This window comes from Marmota flaviventris, chromosome 2, assembly GCF_047511675.1.
Source record: "Marmota flaviventris isolate mMarFla1 chromosome 2, mMarFla1.hap1, whole genome shotgun sequence".
Lineage (NCBI taxonomy): Eukaryota > Metazoa > Chordata > Mammalia > Rodentia > Sciuridae > Marmota > Marmota flaviventris.
Window position 1 is genome coordinate 136,693,857 of NC_092499.1, and position 18,459 is coordinate 136,712,315.

Genomic DNA, 18,459 nt, shown 5'->3' on the forward strand with positions numbered 1-18,459 from the left:
TAGTCTTAGTTTGGGTCTAGAAATGAGTTACGAGTCTACCACAGTTAATATTAAACTGTAGTAATCTATCTGTCATTATATTAACTATAGTAGAAGGTAATCTTTTTATTCATAGGATTATAAAACAAGAGATGTGACTGATGATGTGAAAAATATTGTAAGTTTTGTTCAAGAATATAGTTCATCACAAGGAACAAGAAATATAAAACATGTAGGTCCTTCTGGAAGATTTACTATGAACATGCTGGTTGATATTTTCCTGGGTAAGTCATCTGTTTTATTTTTTTAAGTTAATTGAAATTAAACATCTAAAAAATTCAGATGGGCCTAGTGGTGCACATCTATAATCCCAGTGATTTGGAGACTGAGGCAGGAGGATTGAAAGTTTGAGGCGAGCCTCAGCAATTTAGTGATGCCTGTCAAAATTAAAAAGGCTGGGATGTATCTCAGTGGTAGAGTAGCTCTGGGTTCAATCCCCAGTACAGAAGAGAGAGAGAGGGAGAGAAGGAAGGAAGAAGGAAATAAATAAGCAAAATAGTTTACCCTGGGAGATAGAGATAATTTAGAAAATAGGCAGTAATTTAAGGAGAGAGAAGGGAAGATTCCAAATTAATATTACCACAAAGATTTAAATAGCAATTTAATATTATGGAAAAGAAAGAATAAGAAAGAGCTGTTAAACACTTAACAGAATTGACAAAGTAAATTTAAAAGAAAGGTTGGAAAATAAAGTCAAGAAAATCTTCTATGATCCAAGCAAAATGATTGGAAAACTGAGGGCTGAGGTTGTAGCTCAGTGGTAGAGCACTTGCCATACTAGTGTGAAGCACTGAGTTTGATTCTCAGCACCTCATATAAATAAAGAAATAAATATCAGCAACTAATAAAAAATGTAAAAAAATTAAAAAGGAGAGGTAAATGGACCAGTGGCACACACCTTTAATCCCAGCAGCTCCATAGGCTGAGGCAGGAGGATATAGCAAGTTCAAAGCCAGCCTCAGCAACTTAGTGAAGCACTAAGGAACTTAGTGAGACCCTGTCCCAAAAAATAAAAAAGGCTGGGTATATGACTCAATGGTTAAGCACCCCTGGGTTCAGACCCTAGTACAAAGGAAGGAAGGTAGGTAAATGGGCCCTTCAGAGATTAGATGGGAAATAGGTCATTTTTTGTGGCCATGTCTATTTAAGTATGGTGTACAGACTTCTCATCTTTGCTTATAAGATCAACCTTCTCTGGGTTTTCCCAGGGAGGGAATTGATAACAAGTGAGTTCTTTCAGGTTCTTTGGACAGACTCTTTTTAGCAGATAAAAGATTTCAGGAACTCAAATGCCTTCTGCTCAAAATAATTTTTATGCCACGGTGGCATATTCTAGACCTCGTCAAAGACAATCTTAAGCTTTCAAAAGAAAAAACAGGAACTAAAACCAGACTAACATCAGATTAATTATCAGCAATCATGGAAACTAAACAAAATGATCACACATCACAAGACATTAGATAGTGGCACGGACCTGTGAGTCCACTGAGAAGAAATCCCATCATAACGGCTATGCTATAGGGCCAGTAGCAATCTGTACAAATTGTAACAGAAGGTCAAGAATAACGAGTCTCAAAAAAAAAAAGAATAACGAGTCTCCATCAGTATATAGAAAGAATAAAAAAACAATTTTTTTTTAATTGTTTATAGTGATTAACACAAACATTACTTCTTGACCAACAAAAGAGAAGGGTTTGGAAACTCCAAGGGAGAGATTATATAAGAGCCAAGATCAGATATAAAACAAAAGAAATCATAACTTGATTTTGAATAATTGATAAAACTTATAAAAAATAATCCATTTGACATGGATGAAGTAAACATTTTCCTTTGGATTGCATAAGAGCCAGGACATTGTTCCAAATATGGAAGAAACTTGTCATAAAATAAGTAATTAGAATCCACATATAGACTTAACCATGGTTACAGACAGGCCAGCATGTAAATGCTAATCTCAACGTGTTAAAATAAAAGTAGGATAAAAGGAGTATGGAAGGGCTTCGTGTGCACATAACCTCTTATAGAGGGGAGGATGTTTGTGGGGAGTTCTTTCTAAAGGTACAGAAATAACCAATCAATAGATGTCCAGGTATGCATGCCTCTAAACCCAGTGACTTGGGAGGTCGAGGCCGGAGAATCACAAGATCAAAGCCAGCCTCAGCAATTTAGTGCCCCTGGGTTCAAGCCCTGGTACCAAATAAAAAAGATGAACCAATAAATAGGATATAACTAACAAATTTTGGGGAAGGAGAAAGTGAAGTGAATAACATAAATGGTCTTTCATAGTGGGGATTCAGTAGATAAATTTCAAATGGTGACCCTGGCTGAAAATAAAAACATTTTAAGTGATAGCTGCCAAGCACAATGTCATATGCCTGTAATTCCAGTTCCTGGGAGGCTGAGGCAGGAAGATTGCAAGTTTGAGGTCAGCCTCTACCACTTAGCAAGTCCCTGTCTCAAAATAAAAAGAACTAGTAGTGTAGTTCAGTAGCAGAGCACTTTCCTAGAATGTGCAAGGCCCTGGGTTCCATTCCTGGCACCAAAAATAAAAAGTACATGCAACCACAGAAATTTTAGAATTTCACTCAGATATTCTTATACAGAAATGAGTGTTGATTTGTACCACAGACTTTCCTGTGAAATAGATGATCTATTGGTCAAACATGTTCATGAATGACTTTTTAAGCTTCTTATAAGCGTGTTGGTATACCTATATTTACTCATCTAACTTCTTCTGCCTTTAGGAAGTAAGAGTGCAAAAATTCAGTCAGGTATATTTGGAAAGGGATCTGCTTATTCACGTCACAACGCTGAAAGACTTTTTAAAAAGCTAATACTTGAGAAGATTTTGGATGAAGACTTATATATCAATGCCAATGACCAACCAATTGCCTATATAATGCTGGGAACAAAAGCCCAGAGTGTACTAAATGGGCATTTAAAGGTAAGCCATTTTAAATGTTTGTTTTATTTTATTATCTCACAGTGAGTGGACCAAAGTATACTACTGCAAACTGCAGTGTCTCTCCCAAGGCTTACCAATACCACATTTCTAGATGCTGTCCTATAGGAACATATTCTGAACTTCTTAATTGGAAAGAGCTTAAAATTGAATTCAAGTTATTTGACATCTGTCAAAATGAATTTAATGGGTTTTGGGGTCACTAAATCTTCCTATAATCATTTAATAAGCATTTTTTAAGAAACTATGCTATACCAGATCCTGGAGACAGAAAAATGGAGAATGCATAGCCCCTATTCCAAAGGGGCTTATTGTCTACTTAGAAGAACAATAATACAAAATAAATAAATAAATAAATGCAGTTAATCATTGAATAAAGCCCCTATTTGGGAGCAAGTGTTCATTTATCTACTCCTATGATTTCTTTCTCACAAAGGTAGATTTTATGGAAATGGAAAATTTCAGCAATTTGAAAAAACAAAAAGCTTTAGTGGCAAAAGTATCTGAGAGGGAAGAGATGGTTAAGAAATGTCTTGGAGAACTTACAGAAGTCTGCAAATCTCTGGGGAAAGTTTTTGGTGTCCATTACTTCAATATTTTTAATACTGCTACTCTCAAGAAGCTTGCAGGTAGGTGCATGTGTACCTTTCATTACATGGCACAGATTAATAAGGTAAAATTCACCTTACTAAGGAACTTCTTGAGTGATAAATATGTCCAGTCTATTTAATTATTTTATTTAATCTCTGTTTTGAAAGCTCTTTAACCATTTAAACTCATTCTTGAGATAAAATCATAATTCTTGAAGACATAAACAGTTCCACCAGGTGTAGTGGTGCATATCTGTGATCCTAGGGACCCATGAGGCTGAGGCAGGAGGATAATAAGTTTGGGGACAGCCTCAGCAACTTAGCAAAACCTTGTCTCAAAAAATATAAAAAGGACTGAGGATGTAGCTTAGTGGTTTTTTTAAAAAACCCTGGATTTACACACACACACACAAAATAGAGTTTTAAGGACTAGGGGATAGCTTAGTGGTCAGATTCTACCCACGGCACTGCCAAAAAAAATGTGTGTGTGTGTGTGTTTTGATATAAATATCATATTGTGTGTGGTATGATTTTAAATTTATATTTTGCTCTAATGCTAGATGTTAAAAGATGAGGTTAATTGTATTATGTAAAGTCAGGTGTCGATTATTTGTGCTGATTATTTACCTGCCTTATAATGTTTAGCTTCATTTCCATGTGCAAAAGTCAGTGTTGTGAAGAGCTAAGTTTTTTATAAAAAGAAATCATGCTTTATGTTTCTTTGAATCTGGATCTAGCATACTGATGTGTCTTTAGTTAAGAAGTACTTACTGATTGTTTCCATGGATTGAAATAGATCAACCTAGAATTTCAGTAGTAAAGTCTCTGAAAAATAAGTTGTTCATATAATTGACTGGTGCACATTTCTTCCTGCATTGAGTTTCTTAATCATCACCTCTCTCTTCCATTCTTACCCCTACTGCCAAATCACTCTTTCAGTCAGGTCCTAATGTTTCTCATTCTGGTTTGTTTTGTTGTGTGCTATGGTACTGGGGGTTGTACCCAGGGTCTTGTCCATACTAAACACCTGCTCAACCACTGAGCTACACCCCAGCCCACCAGAAGGTATCAACAAAAGGTTGCACATCTCCTGGAAACAAAAATGTCATACTACTTCGTCTACTCTAGGCATTTTTTTTTCTTTTTCTTTTTCTTTTTTTTTTAATCATTTATTTTTAGTTGTAGGTGAACACAGTACCTTTATTTTATTTTCATGTGGTGATGAGTGCCTCACACATGCTAGGCAAGCACTCTTCGTCTGAGCCACAACCCCAACCCTTAGGCATCTTCTTTTTTTAGGCCACATAAAAAAATTGAAAGAAACTGAAATTGTGGTCATTTCCTCAAAGACTCAGTAAATTAATGCCAAATTTATTCCCCATTACTGTGTCTCCAGCTTTTCTGCATTCATAGTTTTTTTTAATAGTTGCTTTTTTAATGCTAATCACAGTACAATCTTTTTGAAGATGTTATGTAGCAAAGTTATATATGTAAGATACCAATAATAGAGTGACTTTGTTAACCTGCCAACAGTATTAATAGCTGGGACCAAGTTACCTGGACCAGCAACAACCAAAAGATAGCTGCCAATGGCCATCAGCAATTGTAGGATGCATCTTGACTTCCGGAATGCTACTATGTGAAAAAATATATGACTTAGAATCAATGAAGAACAGCATTTTTTCCCAAGATTATTAGTGTAGTTTCTCAACTGGTCTCCTTATGTCCAGATGTGAGCACTATGTACATCTTAATCTTTCCAAAAACCACTAAAACTACAACAGCTTTACAGATAAAATATAAATTCTATCAAGGGTCTACATTTTACTTGCCTTTCCCACTTCATCTTCCACTAGCCCCCTTCATAAACCTTCTGTTCTGTCCCACAGTCTATCGCTTTTCCTCTAAACATAGGAATGATGTGAAAATCACAGATTGGAAAGGATCTGAAATCCATCCTTTGGTCAAGTCAGATAAACAGGAATTATTAGTCCCTTACTCCCCATAGCCACACAACAATAGACGCTATAGACTCAGCCTCCAAAACTTAACCAAGTCTCTCCTCTCTGACTCCACTCCTACATTCTAGATTGTTCTATCATTACTTGTTCGTGCACTGGCTCCCACCAGGCTCCTAGTTTCCATCTTTCCCTCACAGTCTATTTTCCATACAGCAGCCAGAGTGACCTTTAAAATGACAGACTTGTCCAGTTGCAAGATGGATGTGCTGTCTCTCTGTAGAGGATTTTGAACTGCCTGCTCATTGCTCCATCCCACATGGGAAAGACTGGATGAAGAACAAATTTGGGCTGGGGGCAGTAGCATTTGGTTAGGTCTCTTGGGCAGGGTGTACAAGTCTGGAGTGACAGAAAGAAGTCAGAGCTGGAAATAGAAATGTGGGTGTTCTCAGCAAATACAGGGGACATCAGTCTTGCAGCTGGGCAAATCTTGGCAGTGGGAACAGTGGCAAGAGCAGAGTCTGTTTAAAGTCTGAGTACATTGCCCAGATCCTACCCTCCAGCTTCCCCCAAGCCCATGGCCCTCTCCCACTCACTGCCCTGGTTTATGTGTCCTCCCTGCTGGAATTGGATGATGGCTTCTGCCCTTTGGGCCTGTCTGCTGCCTCTGTGGTACTAACTTTGCCTAAAGCGGCCTGTGTGGGCTGGGGATATCACTCAGTTGGTAGAGTGCTTGCCTAGCATGCATAGGCCCTGAGTTCAATATCCAGCACCACAACAAGAAAACAGAAAATCGGCCCATGTGCCCAGTGCTCTGCAATTAGCTGGCATTTAGCAGACATGAACTGAAAGAGTGAATGAGCATGAATTCAGTGGATTTTCTATGGGTGGTAATTTAAATTCCTAATTTTGTACCCATGCACAGAATCTTTATCTTCTGATCCTGAGGTTTTACTTCAAATTGATGGTGTTACTGAAGACAAGCTGGAAAAATATGGTGCAGAAGTGATTCCAATATTACAGAAATACTCTGAGTGGACATTGCCAGGTTCAGTATTCAGCAAATGTGTGTTTTATAAAAGCCTGTTTTAATGTTAAGCGATACATCTCTCTGGATTAGAATTATGTGGTTTCTGAGTTGTGTTAATGATTCTTACACCTTGTTACACTGAAGTTCAAGTCCTCAGAACAGCCCCAGTGGTATAGAGGCACTTCTGAGAGGACGCTAGTGTTTAGCCAGTTATTAAACTTGCTAATAGGGCCCAAAAGGGAAAGTTAGGTCCAGTCATTGCTGGTTCTGGTAAAGTGAGTACCAAGAAATAGCAGCCCTGGGTGCCCATCTCATATCTGTCACTATCTTACTCTGTGATCCTTGGCAAACCACCAGCAACCTCTTTGTGCTTCAGTGTCCTTATTTGAGGAAGGAACATGTTATCTAACAAGTATATCTAGAGATAAAATGTAGAGGTTCAAATGTTTTGGAAAAAATGAACAAATTTTCAGAATGCTACTGTTAGTCATTGAAAGAACATGCCCTAGTGAGGGCATCATTAACAGATGCTCCCAAAAGTCGCTTTAGGCATGTCCTGTAGGGCCTCATCACTGGCTGTGGAATGTACTGACTAAAAAAAAAACAGAGAACAAGGAAATATTTTGTTGCAGGAAATAGTAAAAGGGCAGATGTCTGCCCTCCGCTAACATATTGCCATTCAATAAGACCTCACAGACCAGCCAAGTTCAACATTTTCCTTTTTCTGTAATAAGCAAAGGAAAATCTTCTCCAGGCTAATGAAATGGTGAGCAGAAAGAGAAATAAATGAACATGTACTTTAAGCTTTCACTTCACAATGTTTTTTATCCATTAACAAAGTACTAAAAAGTAGGTTCCTCATAAATTCCTTTATATGATAATTATTTCATTAAAAGCCACACTCTGGGGCCAGGGATGTAGCTCATTGGTACAGCACCGGCCTAACATGTGTGAGGCCCTGGATTCCATCCCCACAAAAAAATAAAATAAAAGCCATGCTCTAATTATATTTGATGATCCTTGGTAGGAGCTTCACATTTGTTTCATGTCATAACTAGTTTGGAAGGGGCTTTTGTGCATACAGACAGGGCTGCTTCAGGGAAACATCCCAACAGCATGGTGACTATTACTCCCTCTTCTTAAGCACTTTGTGACAAGAGCTTCACCTGTCTTATACCATCTCATCCTTACAACCCCCATTTTACAGATGAGGAGAATGAAACTTTTCATTTTTCCAGAGTCACACAACTAGTATGACAGTGCTCTTTCCCTGCACTGTATCTGTTTCCCATATGAACCAGGGTTGGAATCCCAAGCCCTCCATGCTACCCATTGACCAGGCAGCAGGGTGGCCTGGAGGGCACACCAGAGCAGCTTCCTTTAAGGATGCCTTGCACTCAAATATAGATACCTATAGAAACTACCATAGGTATTCTTTGCAAATGTGTGCTTTCATACAGGCCCTTTTCCTGCAGAAGATGTGAAATATTCACAACAATTATGCAAAGAAGTAGCTTTTGTCTATGAAGAAATATGGTTTAGAATTTTCTGATACCCATTTATTAAGAAACTATTGTTCAAAGCCAAGGCAAAATATAATTTATGTTTCCCTTTTGTTGGGCTTATTTTTTCAGCATGTTTAAAATCATAGATAAAATTGTTTAACATTTATAGCAGGATTAACTGCCCAGTTCATCACAGGAGTGCAGGCTGCAAAAGGTAGAATATGAGCTAAACCTGATTGAATTGTTGAATCAATATGGCAGGAAGGTACCAGGAAAGCAGCTGGGGATTGACTGAACTGTGTATCTGTGTGTCTGAACTGTGAAGCTGTGTATCTTCATACAGACAGTAGAACACATGGGCCAGCTCCATATCACCTGTAAATGTCTGCATTTCCCGTTTGTAGCCAAGGACAGTTCTCCAGGGGTAAGCCTTCCAGGCAACAGAGGCCCCAGAAAGAATGATCCCGAGGAACTCAATGAGGAAGAACCTGTGTCTTCTCACTACTTTACAAATAAAACCAGAAATGAAAGAAAAAGGAAGAAGATGCCAATCTCCCAAAAGTCTAAGAGGAGAAAAAGTAGTTACGGTGGTTTCAAGCCAAAGGGGTATGTTCTTTGATGTCTTTTACAGCATAGAGTATAAGGGAGAAAAGGACAAGTATATATAAATGCTTTGAAGCATTTATTAAAATTAGCCATTGTTAAATGTTGCCTTTTCAGCTAATGAACTGAGGGTTAAGGTCTGATCCAAAACAAAAACATAATTCCAGACTTTTTAAACCATCTACTCCTAAATTGATTATGACTAATGTTTTCTAATTTATTTATTTATTTTTAAATAAATGACAGTGGAATGCATTACAATTCTTATTACACATATACAGCACAATTTTTCATATCTCTGTTTGTATATAAAGTATGTCGACACCCAATGCGTGTCTTCATACATGTACTTTGGATAATGATGTCCATCACATTCCACCATCCTTGCTAATCCCCTGCACCCTCCCTTTCCCTCCCATCCAGCTCCTCCAATTTGTTTGTTTTGTTTGATTGAACCCAGGGACACTCTACCAGTGAGCCACATCCTTAGCCTTTTTTTTAAATATTTTTTAGTGGTAGATGAACACACAATATTTTTATTTATTTTCATGTGGTACTGAGGATGGAACCCAGGGCCTCACACATGGGCGGCAGGTGCCCTACCACTGAGCCACAACCCCAGCCCCCTAGCCCTTTTTATTTTTTGAGACAGGGGCTTACTAAGTTGCCCAGACTGGCCTCCTGCCTCAGCCTCCCAAGCAGCTGGGGTTACAAGTCTGTACCACTGTGCCCAACAAAATTTCTCCAATTTTGACCTTGCCTTAGAAACCTTTTTTGTTTTTGGATAATTGCGCTTCTTAAGAGATTTTTCCACCAAAAGTACCATAAATCTTGTTCTGGTTAAATAAATAGAAAAGGGTTTTGTGCCCTTCTGGCTTTTATGTTTCTGCCAGTACTTGTTACACTGCTTTTCATGGCAGCAGAACTCTGTGAACCTCCACCTGGAGATATGCAGGTGCTCCCTACTATTCATTAACTGCCATTCAATGAGCCACTGCAAGAGTTGCAGAGAAGAGACCACAGTGGGGAAACCAAAAGGTCAAGCAAGCCAGGCGTCTGGGGGGGGCCACATAAATGACTTCTATCTTCCTTTCCCACTTTGCTCTGCTGGGATGTGTCTTCTCTGGGGGCTGTCTGTATACCAAGCAAAGAACAAAAGCTAGTATGGTCATATCTTGACAGCGTGCTTATAATGCATAGTTTTTAGTAGCATCTTTCCTGACTTCTGCCAGGGCGCCTCCACCTTCTGCCTTGTAGGTAAGGTCTGGCAGGATGAACATTCCCAATCAGTCTGGCTGATTGTGACTCCAAAATGACTGTATATTGTAACAGAATTGCTTGCCGAGAGAGAGGGCAACCAGTCTGCAGTCAACTTTTGCAATCTGTTGTGTTTGCTTTTGTGGTTTTTCTACCTCTTTTCCTTCTGGATAATAAAAAACAAAAGTGGAATGGGGGAAGAGAAAGGAAGGCAAACGTTACCAAATTGTCATTTCTTGTTAAGTTCATAAACAAACATCTTGTATGTGCTAATCCTTCTGCCAGAGTACAGAAATTGAAGGAATTAGTAAATGTTAGTTTAATTTTGTGGTTTTTAATGCGCAAATGACCGGCAGATATCCTTTACTGAGGACATTTTCTTATTTCCTTCATTTATTCCTCTGCCTTGGGAAATACTCATTTCCTCATTCACACAGAACAGAAGACCTTAAAAGGCCTCTGGTCCAACCCCAGCGGGTTTATGGTAGGGAAGCTGTGGCCTGGCTGACGTGGGGAGGGTTTGCCTGAGGCAGGCCCAGCCAGGTCTCAGTTTCAGAAGTAGGACCAGGCCAGCCTAGAGGACTTTCATTTCTGCACTTAGTCTATGGACATTCCTCAAAAACATGCATGATCTCGTCTCTCAATTTTACTTATTTTTTACTTATTTTACTTATTACAAAGCAAAACCCTGTTATATTATTCACCACTGCTGACTCCCTTAATTAATTTTCACAATGTTTGTTTCTTAGAGTGAAGCATTTTACTCTGTCACCTCAAACCTAACTTAATAAGTAGTCAAACTCATACTTGTCCAAAAGCCAGTTCCAGTTTCCATGCTAGGTTCTAATTAGCCTGTGTGTTTAAGATGGGATTCTTTGTAATCCGCACTGGCTGACACCAGTGTGTTTTGTAACTCTCTTCCCCCTTGCCATCGCCTCTTTGTATCTGCACTCCACTCTCCTGGTTTCTACTGGCTTCTCTGAGAGGTGGTTTCCCAGCTCCCAGTCTGCTCACCTGGTTGAGAGTCCCTCCCTGCACAGAGAGAGAATAAACTTGGCTCCTTGCCAGAGACCTTAGCTCTCCACCCTGCCCTCCAAGTCTTACATCTCCAGGATAACACACAATGAGCCAGTTGTGTTCCTGGATGTCTGAGTGGGAGGAAAATGGATGGCCCCAGTGAAATGGAGGCTGCTGTTGGCAGATTCATTCTGTAAATCAACATAAACAGCAGGTTTTCGCTCCGGGCTTAATTTCTCAGCAGGAAATCAGCATAGGAAAACTTCAGGCTGCTCTCTGCTGCCTTAGCAGATCTTTGCCAGATCTGCAGTAAAATTGCCCTAGAGCAAGAGTTAAAATGTTGAAAAACCATTTTTCATCCAGCCCCACGAGAATGTCATCCCTTAGAGGCTGTGGCCCTGATTCTTGGCCCCCAAATCAGAGCTGGGAGGCTACCGCCTGCCCTGGTGCCACGGAAGTAGTGGTGGGCCTAACTTGGCACTTGGGTGGGTTGCCGAGCAGCAGGAAGGGCTTCTCTAGGTAATGCTGCTTGTGTTGCACTGTTAATATGCAGGCCTCACCTCATAGTTGTTCGGTTTGGATTTTATTTGGGGGAAAGAAAGTTGTTATCAGCAAGAGAAGCAATGTGGTGGAAGGACTTTGTAATAGGCTATTTCAGGGGCTTCTTCCCTGGTTTTAAGGGGCAGTGGAGTAGGAGGAGAGACTGGCAGATCTTTAAGTGTAAGCAAGGTGGCTTCTGGTTTATGTGGTCCTGGCAGACACCACTGGGTGAGGCGATGCTTGCCCCTCCCCAGGGAACCACATCTTCAGCCTTCCTCTGGGCTAAGTCTGGTGAGAAGAGGCTTATCCCTGCTTCTCCTGGCCAACCAAGGGGCTGTGGTAGCAGGACCATGAACAGGAGCCCAGCTCTGCTTCATCTCCACTTGCCCACAAAGCTGCCTTGGTCAAGACTGAACAAGTATGATAATTCCAGGATATCTCTTGGTCAGGGATTTTAAAAGTATTTTTGTGTGCAAGGCATGGTGGCCCACACCTATAATCCCAGCTGCTGTTGTGGAGGCTGAAGCAGGAGGATCAGAGATTCAAAGCTAGCCTGGTAACGTATTGAGACCCTGTCTCAAAAAATAAAAAGCACGGGCTGGGGTTGTAGCTCTGTGGTAGAGCACTTGCCTCGAATGTCTGAGGCACTGGGTTCAATTCTCAGCACCACATATAAATAAGTGATTAAAATAAAGGCCCATCAACAACTAAAAAATATATTTTTTTTTAACATTTATTCTTTAGTTGTAACTGGACACAGTATCTTTATTTTATTTACTTATTTTTACGTAGTGCTGAAGATCGAACCCAGGGCCTTGCAGGTGCTACGTGAGCGTTCAACCACTGAGCCACAATCCCAGCCCCTAAAAAATTATTTTTTAAAAAAATAAATAAAAAGGGCTAGGGGATGTGGCTCAGTGATAGACCACCCCTGGGATCGGGTACCACCACCAAAAAAAAAAAAAAAAAAAGATTTATTTGATTTGATCAGAATAGATCTGGGTGTATGGATCTCACCTCTGTTCTCTGCAGAGGGGCTCTGATTGTAGGCAGAAGAAGGAGTAGGCAGAGAGAGGGTCTGAGGCCTGGTCACAAATCACAGAATTAAAAAAGAATCCTTGACATTTAGAAGGACAAATTTAGGATAAATTTATATGATGGGCAGTGGTCCTTTCTTCCTTCAAGAAATTGAGGATGTGTTTTTACTCCTAGCTACGGTAGTAGTAAAAACACATCCTCAATTTTCTGTATATTTAATAAAGGAAATTTACCTTACCCAGGGTTACAGAGACATGAAGCCAAGGAAAATCATGGATCATGGCCCCAAGCAGGTTAAGAAAAAGACTGTTCATTTTTGTTTTTGTTTACCATTTTAATTTTCTTTTTTTTTCTTCTTTTTTTTTTTCTTCCTTTGTCACATTTTTAGGGGGACTACCACATGCAGAAAGATATCTTCTAAAAGTAAATCTGCCAACATAATGGGATCCAGTTCAGCCTTGCATGGTTCTCAGGCAACATCAGGGGCCAGAAGAAAATTGGGAATTATGGCGCCACCAAAGCCTATAAATAGACCATTTCTTAGGCCTTCATATGCATTCTCATAACAACCAAGTCTTGATGTACATAGATCTTGTTTGTCAGCATCTGACCATCTGTGAATATAGAGCTGTTAGTCTTATTATGCCATTTTGAAATTTTTACTTATATATTAATATTTAAATAAATGCTTAGGGGAGATCATTCTTATTTTTTGAATAATTTTTTTTTTTTTTAATTGGAGAGTGAACTCAGGGGTGCTCAACCACTGAGCCACATCCCCGGCCCTATTTTGTATTTTATTTAGAGACAGGATCTCACCGAGTTGCTTAGCACCTCACCATTGCTAAGGCTGGCTTTGAACTTATGATTCTGTCTCAGCCTCCCAAGCCACTGGGATTACAGGCATGCTCCACTGAACCTGGCTTAAGTAAATAATTTCTTTTGAATAGCATGTTTTTCTGCCACTGGAAGTGTTGTGGCCATTTTTTCTCAGAATGTCTAAGCAGCAGCTGAATCATCTCTCAGATAAATCCTAAGTATAACATGAAACACAGAAGTCAAAGGAAGAGACACCCATGGGACATTGTGAAATCATACAACAAAATTAAAAGACAAATGACAGAGAAAATACATTACAAAGGATTAATGTTCACAATATACAAAGAGTATCTATAAATCATTGAGAAAAGCTTAATACAGAAGACAACTAACAAAGAATGTGAATGGCCTGGTTCCAGAAGAAGAAATACTAATGTCCCACAAATATGTGAAAAATCCTACATTTTTCTAATTAAAAATATGAATTTAAACCATGAGATGCCATTCTTTTGCCTGTCAATTTTTCAACACTGGAGCTAGGTTCAGTAATGCATGCCTGTAATCTTAGCTATTGAGAGGCTGAGGCAGAAGGATTAAAAGTTCAAGGCCAGCCTGGGCAATTTATTTTATTTATTTATATGCAGTGCCAAGAATCTAACCCAGTGCCTCACACTTGCTAGGCAAGTGCGCTACCAATGAGCCACAACCCCAGCCCTAAGCCTGGGCAATTTAGTGAGATCTTGTCTCAAAAATAAAAAGGGTTGTAGGTATAGTTCAGTAGTAAAGTGTTTACCTAGCATGCATGAGGCCTTGAGACCAATCCCCAGTACTAGAGGGAAAAAATTTGTTTTGTCAACATTGAATGGAGATGGCCAGATTCTATTAATAAGAATGTATTAAATATTGACTTGGCTCTTGGTTTGCCCTTTGTTTGATGTCCCACCCCTTGACCTCATTCAGGAGAGGACTTCGGTGCTACAGGTGTTGAAAGGGTTGGCTGGAAGCCTTCAGGGCCACAGCCTGTGGCCTCAGGACTGAGGTGGACCCTGTACCCACTGGGAGTAGCTGCTTATTTCCTGCCTCCTTAACTGCCACCTGAGGATTTTGGCTCTGTATTGACGGCTAGGGACTGGCCAAATGAGTTTGTGGAGGGATGAGCTCCATACCCCAGGACGTCTTTCATAATTAACTGTTTCAGAGAAACCACTTTTCTGGCAAACCCTGACTTGAATTGCAGGTAGAAGCTTCTCGGGGGGTAAAGAGAAGGAATGGAGGACCAAGAAGCCAGTAGTTGAGGCCCTAGATAATGTCTCTGCACAAGGTCTCCCTGAGCCACAGCATCACTTTCCACTTGCTGCAGCATCATGGGCCTTTGCAGAGCACACTGAGCAGAAGTGAAGCCACATCCTTTAGTTTCCTGCACACCTCTGTACTAGGCTCTGGAGATGCAGTTCAGCCTCTCGTGAGTGCACAGTCTGCCTTCAGGGGCTTTCAGGGCTACAAGGGAACAGAAGCAGGCAACACTACATGAGAACCCAAATGGTAGAGAGCTGAGGCCATGTATGTGCAGGGCCAGCACTGCCCTCTGCCCTTGCCTTATACCTCTCAGCTGCAGCTTCAAGAATAGGGTGGCTCACCCCACCTCCCAGCAGGAGTCTGAGGCCTGGAGACCTTTGACTTAAAAAGTCTAACCATAAGTGGCAGAGCCTGGCCCCAGACCCAGTTCTGGAAAAGTTGTAGGTTCGAATGAGTTCCCTTCAGTTCATCTGGCCCCAGGAGGGGGCACAGTAAATGCAAGCTACCTAACTCCAGCTTGGCCTGTAGCCTTACCAGATACCCCCAGGAATACAAGTGCTCCTCCCCTCACAGGGTAACCCCAAAAGAGCAGAAGCAGGCAAGCCAAGACAAGTGACAGCAAAGCTGCTCCAGGCTGGGCCATAATGGGGACCCTCTGTGGACACAAAATTCACCACCAAGGGGCAGGCAGGGTACAAGTCCACCAGGGAGTTCCAGCCCAGCACCATCACTGGCCCACCTTCGCCATCACCCCTCTGGAGGTCACAGGAAGAATTGCAGGCACAGGAAGAATCGAAATCTGTCTCTAGAGCTGGGTACACACCCTCCTGAGACCCTTTCACTTCAGTACAGTCAGGTGGGTCCTTGTTTACTTCCTCAGAGGAAGAAAACAAACATTGAGAGCCTGGTCTATGCCAAGGGCTGTTCCAGGAACTCCCACGTAATGTAGTCCACCACTTTCATCCCCCAACAGCCCTGGGAGGCAGGCACATCATAGTATCCTTTTTTATACAGAAAGCAGAATTCAGAGAGGTTATATAACTTGCCCAAACCCACACAGCTAGGAAGTGGTAATAAGTAGGGTAACACACATCTCAGTTTGCCCTGAGTCCCAGTTTGTATCTGTTGTTCTGGTGTCATAATTAACACAGCCCCTTTCATTCTCAAAAGTGTTCCACATAGGACAGTAAATTAGATGGAATCCAGGTCTGTGCTCTCAAGAATCTGTGTTCTTTCCCTGTAAGCCAACCTCCTCTCCCAACCCTGTTTTTCCAAAGTCTCGGGAGCCGCCTGCTCTGACCTACTCTGCTCAATACTGCAGGCTCCGGGGACAGAGGCTACAGAACTGGCCCCCAGCACAGCTGAGCTGCCGCTTTCTCCAGAAGAGGAAGCGGAGGCTGTGATCCAGGCCCCCTTACTTTTCTTGAGAAATTGCTTCTCTTCCTCCCACCTCCCACAACGCCTGGAGCTGCTCTGAGCCCTGGAGGCCTTCTATATCCTTGGGGCTCCCAGAGGCTCAGCCCCAGCTCTTCCTTCAACTCTGAGCAGCTGCCTGGGTGAGGTAACAGCCACCAGCTCCACACGGTCCCCACACAGACCGGGACTTCCACCCTGGCAGAGGGCTCTGGGCAGAGGGACATTGGCCTGAGGGTGTTCTGTGGTAGCCAGGGTAGAGTCCCCTCGGGTCCTGCAGTCTCTTCAGTGCAGCTGTCACAGCCCTTCATGGCCTTGCAACCAAGGTTCAGAGAAGCAGGCTGGGCCCCAAGCTCTGCCCACACCCTGCAAGGTGCTGCAATCCTGGGTGCTCTGAGGCAAGGGCTCAATTTCTGCAGAACTTAGCTGCAAGGACCCACACCCTTGGCCTTGCACATGCCCTCCTGCTCTTCCCCTGACTAAGGCTCTCAGCCAGACCGTGTTCACCATTGGAAGGAGAGGGGGGAGGATGGAAGCAAGACACTGCTGTGGTTGAAGAGGCCTTCCAGCCTGTTCTGTTAGCCACTAGAAGACAGGACAGGACAAGAAGCTAGAACTTGATTCTGTGAGAGTGAGTCATCCCCAGAGCAGGGCCTGAGGCTGGGTCTTTGACCAGGTGTAGTGACTTCACTGCTCCACAGCATGGTTCCATGATCCCAAAGGTTTGGCCACCAAGCCAAAACAGTACTCTGATGGCCCCTAAGCTGAGATCTACTCAGGATGTGGGAGTTCACTCCAGAGGGCCTCTGTCCCCATGGGTCCCCCACTCAGAGGCTGCCATGCACAAAGTCTACTGGTATCACCCATTTCCTCAATCCCTGCCAATCGCCACGTAACCCCAGGAAAGATCAGGCAGGCCCTGACTCTGCCCAGACCTGGTTTGGAGTGGAATACAAAGGGAATACTCCCTCCGCAGGGGATGACACAGGGCAATGACCCTCGGGTTGCAGAGGTGGTTTGCTGGGAACTCCTGATGGGGAGCTCCTCATCATCTTCAGGAAGGCCCTGCAGAGCCTCCATTAGCAGACTCTGACCTCCCAGCCTGGACATCAGGCTCCAAGACTTGCGGGCAGAGTCCTGCTCAGACCAAGCACCCCTTGGGAAGGCCTTTGAATCTCCTGTGACAGGAGAGGCAGAACCTCACTAATATCACAGAGGACCAACTGTGTCTGCAGTGGCCCTGCTGAGCGGCTGGGGGAAATAGCACCAGACACATGCCCAAATGGAGCCCAGACACAGCCTGCACAACTGCATGTGCATGGCACAGGATGGGCACTTGTACACCTAGCATTGCCACAGGTCCAGAGTTGGCAGACCTGTCCCTTCCTCAGCAGTCCATGACCTCTGCAAGCTCTACGGCCTCAATTTTTCATGCATGCACAATAAGAATAACACCTGATTCCAGTCTCCCAAGGCTGTTGTGGGCATCCATCCTTTTGGTCATATATTCCACAAACATTTTTTTTCCTTTCTCCCCACTTCTTGCCCCAGAACTAGGGATTAAATCTGGGGATGCTCTACTACTGAACTATATTCCCAGACCTTTTTATATTTTATTTTAGACAGGGTCTCACCAACTTGCCCAGGCTGGCCTCCAATTTTTGATCCTCCTGCCTCAGTCTCCCGAATAGCTGGGATTACAGGCATGCTCTACCATGCCCAGCTTTCCACAGACATTTTCAGGCCAAAACACACAGCTATGGGCACAGCCCTGCCACTCTTTAGTAAAGTCACAGGCAGTGAGGGAAACACCCCAGGAAAAGAATGAGAACCCATGTAGTATCGGAGCCTAAGGGACAGGGCATCACAGGGCCAGCCCCAGTTCAAGTAGATGTGGGAAAGGGTACACAGGATTCTGGAGCAGCCATGGGGTCTCCAGGCCAGGGATCCCAAGCCTGGCCATCCCCACTGAGAACACCCTGTGCTTTCTCCTGGCCCCCTCTCTTCACTTCCTAGAAGAAGCAGAAGGAACATTAAGCCTACCATCTAGGGACCCCCTTCAGAGCAGAAAGTAACCCTTCCCAGCCTGACCCACCCCTCACTTTAAGGTGATGAACACCTGGCCAGGTCACCTGCCTGAGCAGCCACATGACATGACAGGAGCACAGCAAGAGCTCTGGTTCAGGGAGAGGACCCTACAGTGGGGGACCCCAGCTCATCTGCAAGGACCCTTCTGTAGTCTGAACATGATTTGTCACTTCAGAAACTCCCATTGAATGTCATTACCATTGTGATGGTACTGGGAGTTGGAGCCTTCAAGAGGTGATTAGGTCCTTACTATAGGACTAGATTCATTTGTGCAGGACTGCACTGGTTTCCTCAAGCATGGTCT

At 42.6% G+C, this 18,459-nt stretch overlaps 1 protein-coding gene across 2 annotated transcripts in view; it reads left to right on the forward strand.

The window, feature by feature from the left end:
* Blm (BLM RecQ like helicase) overlaps positions 1-13,855 on the forward strand; it is a 103,544-nt gene extending 89,689 nt beyond the window's left edge. For both annotated transcript variants that reach the window (XM_027955107.2, XM_071608604.1), the window contains 6 exons: positions 116-263; positions 2,784-2,983; positions 3,438-3,630; positions 6,475-6,597; positions 8,489-8,690; positions 12,928-13,855. In XM_027955107.2, coding sequence (XP_027810908.2) covers positions 116-263; positions 2,784-2,983; positions 3,438-3,630; positions 6,475-6,597; positions 8,489-8,690; positions 12,928-13,105 — 1,044 coding nt within the window. In that variant the 3' untranslated portion in view covers positions 13,106-13,855. The remainder of the gene's footprint in view (positions 1-115; positions 264-2,783; positions 2,984-3,437; positions 3,631-6,474; positions 6,598-8,488; positions 8,691-12,927) is intronic.
* The last annotated feature ends 4,604 nt before the right edge of the window (positions 13,856-18,459 follow it).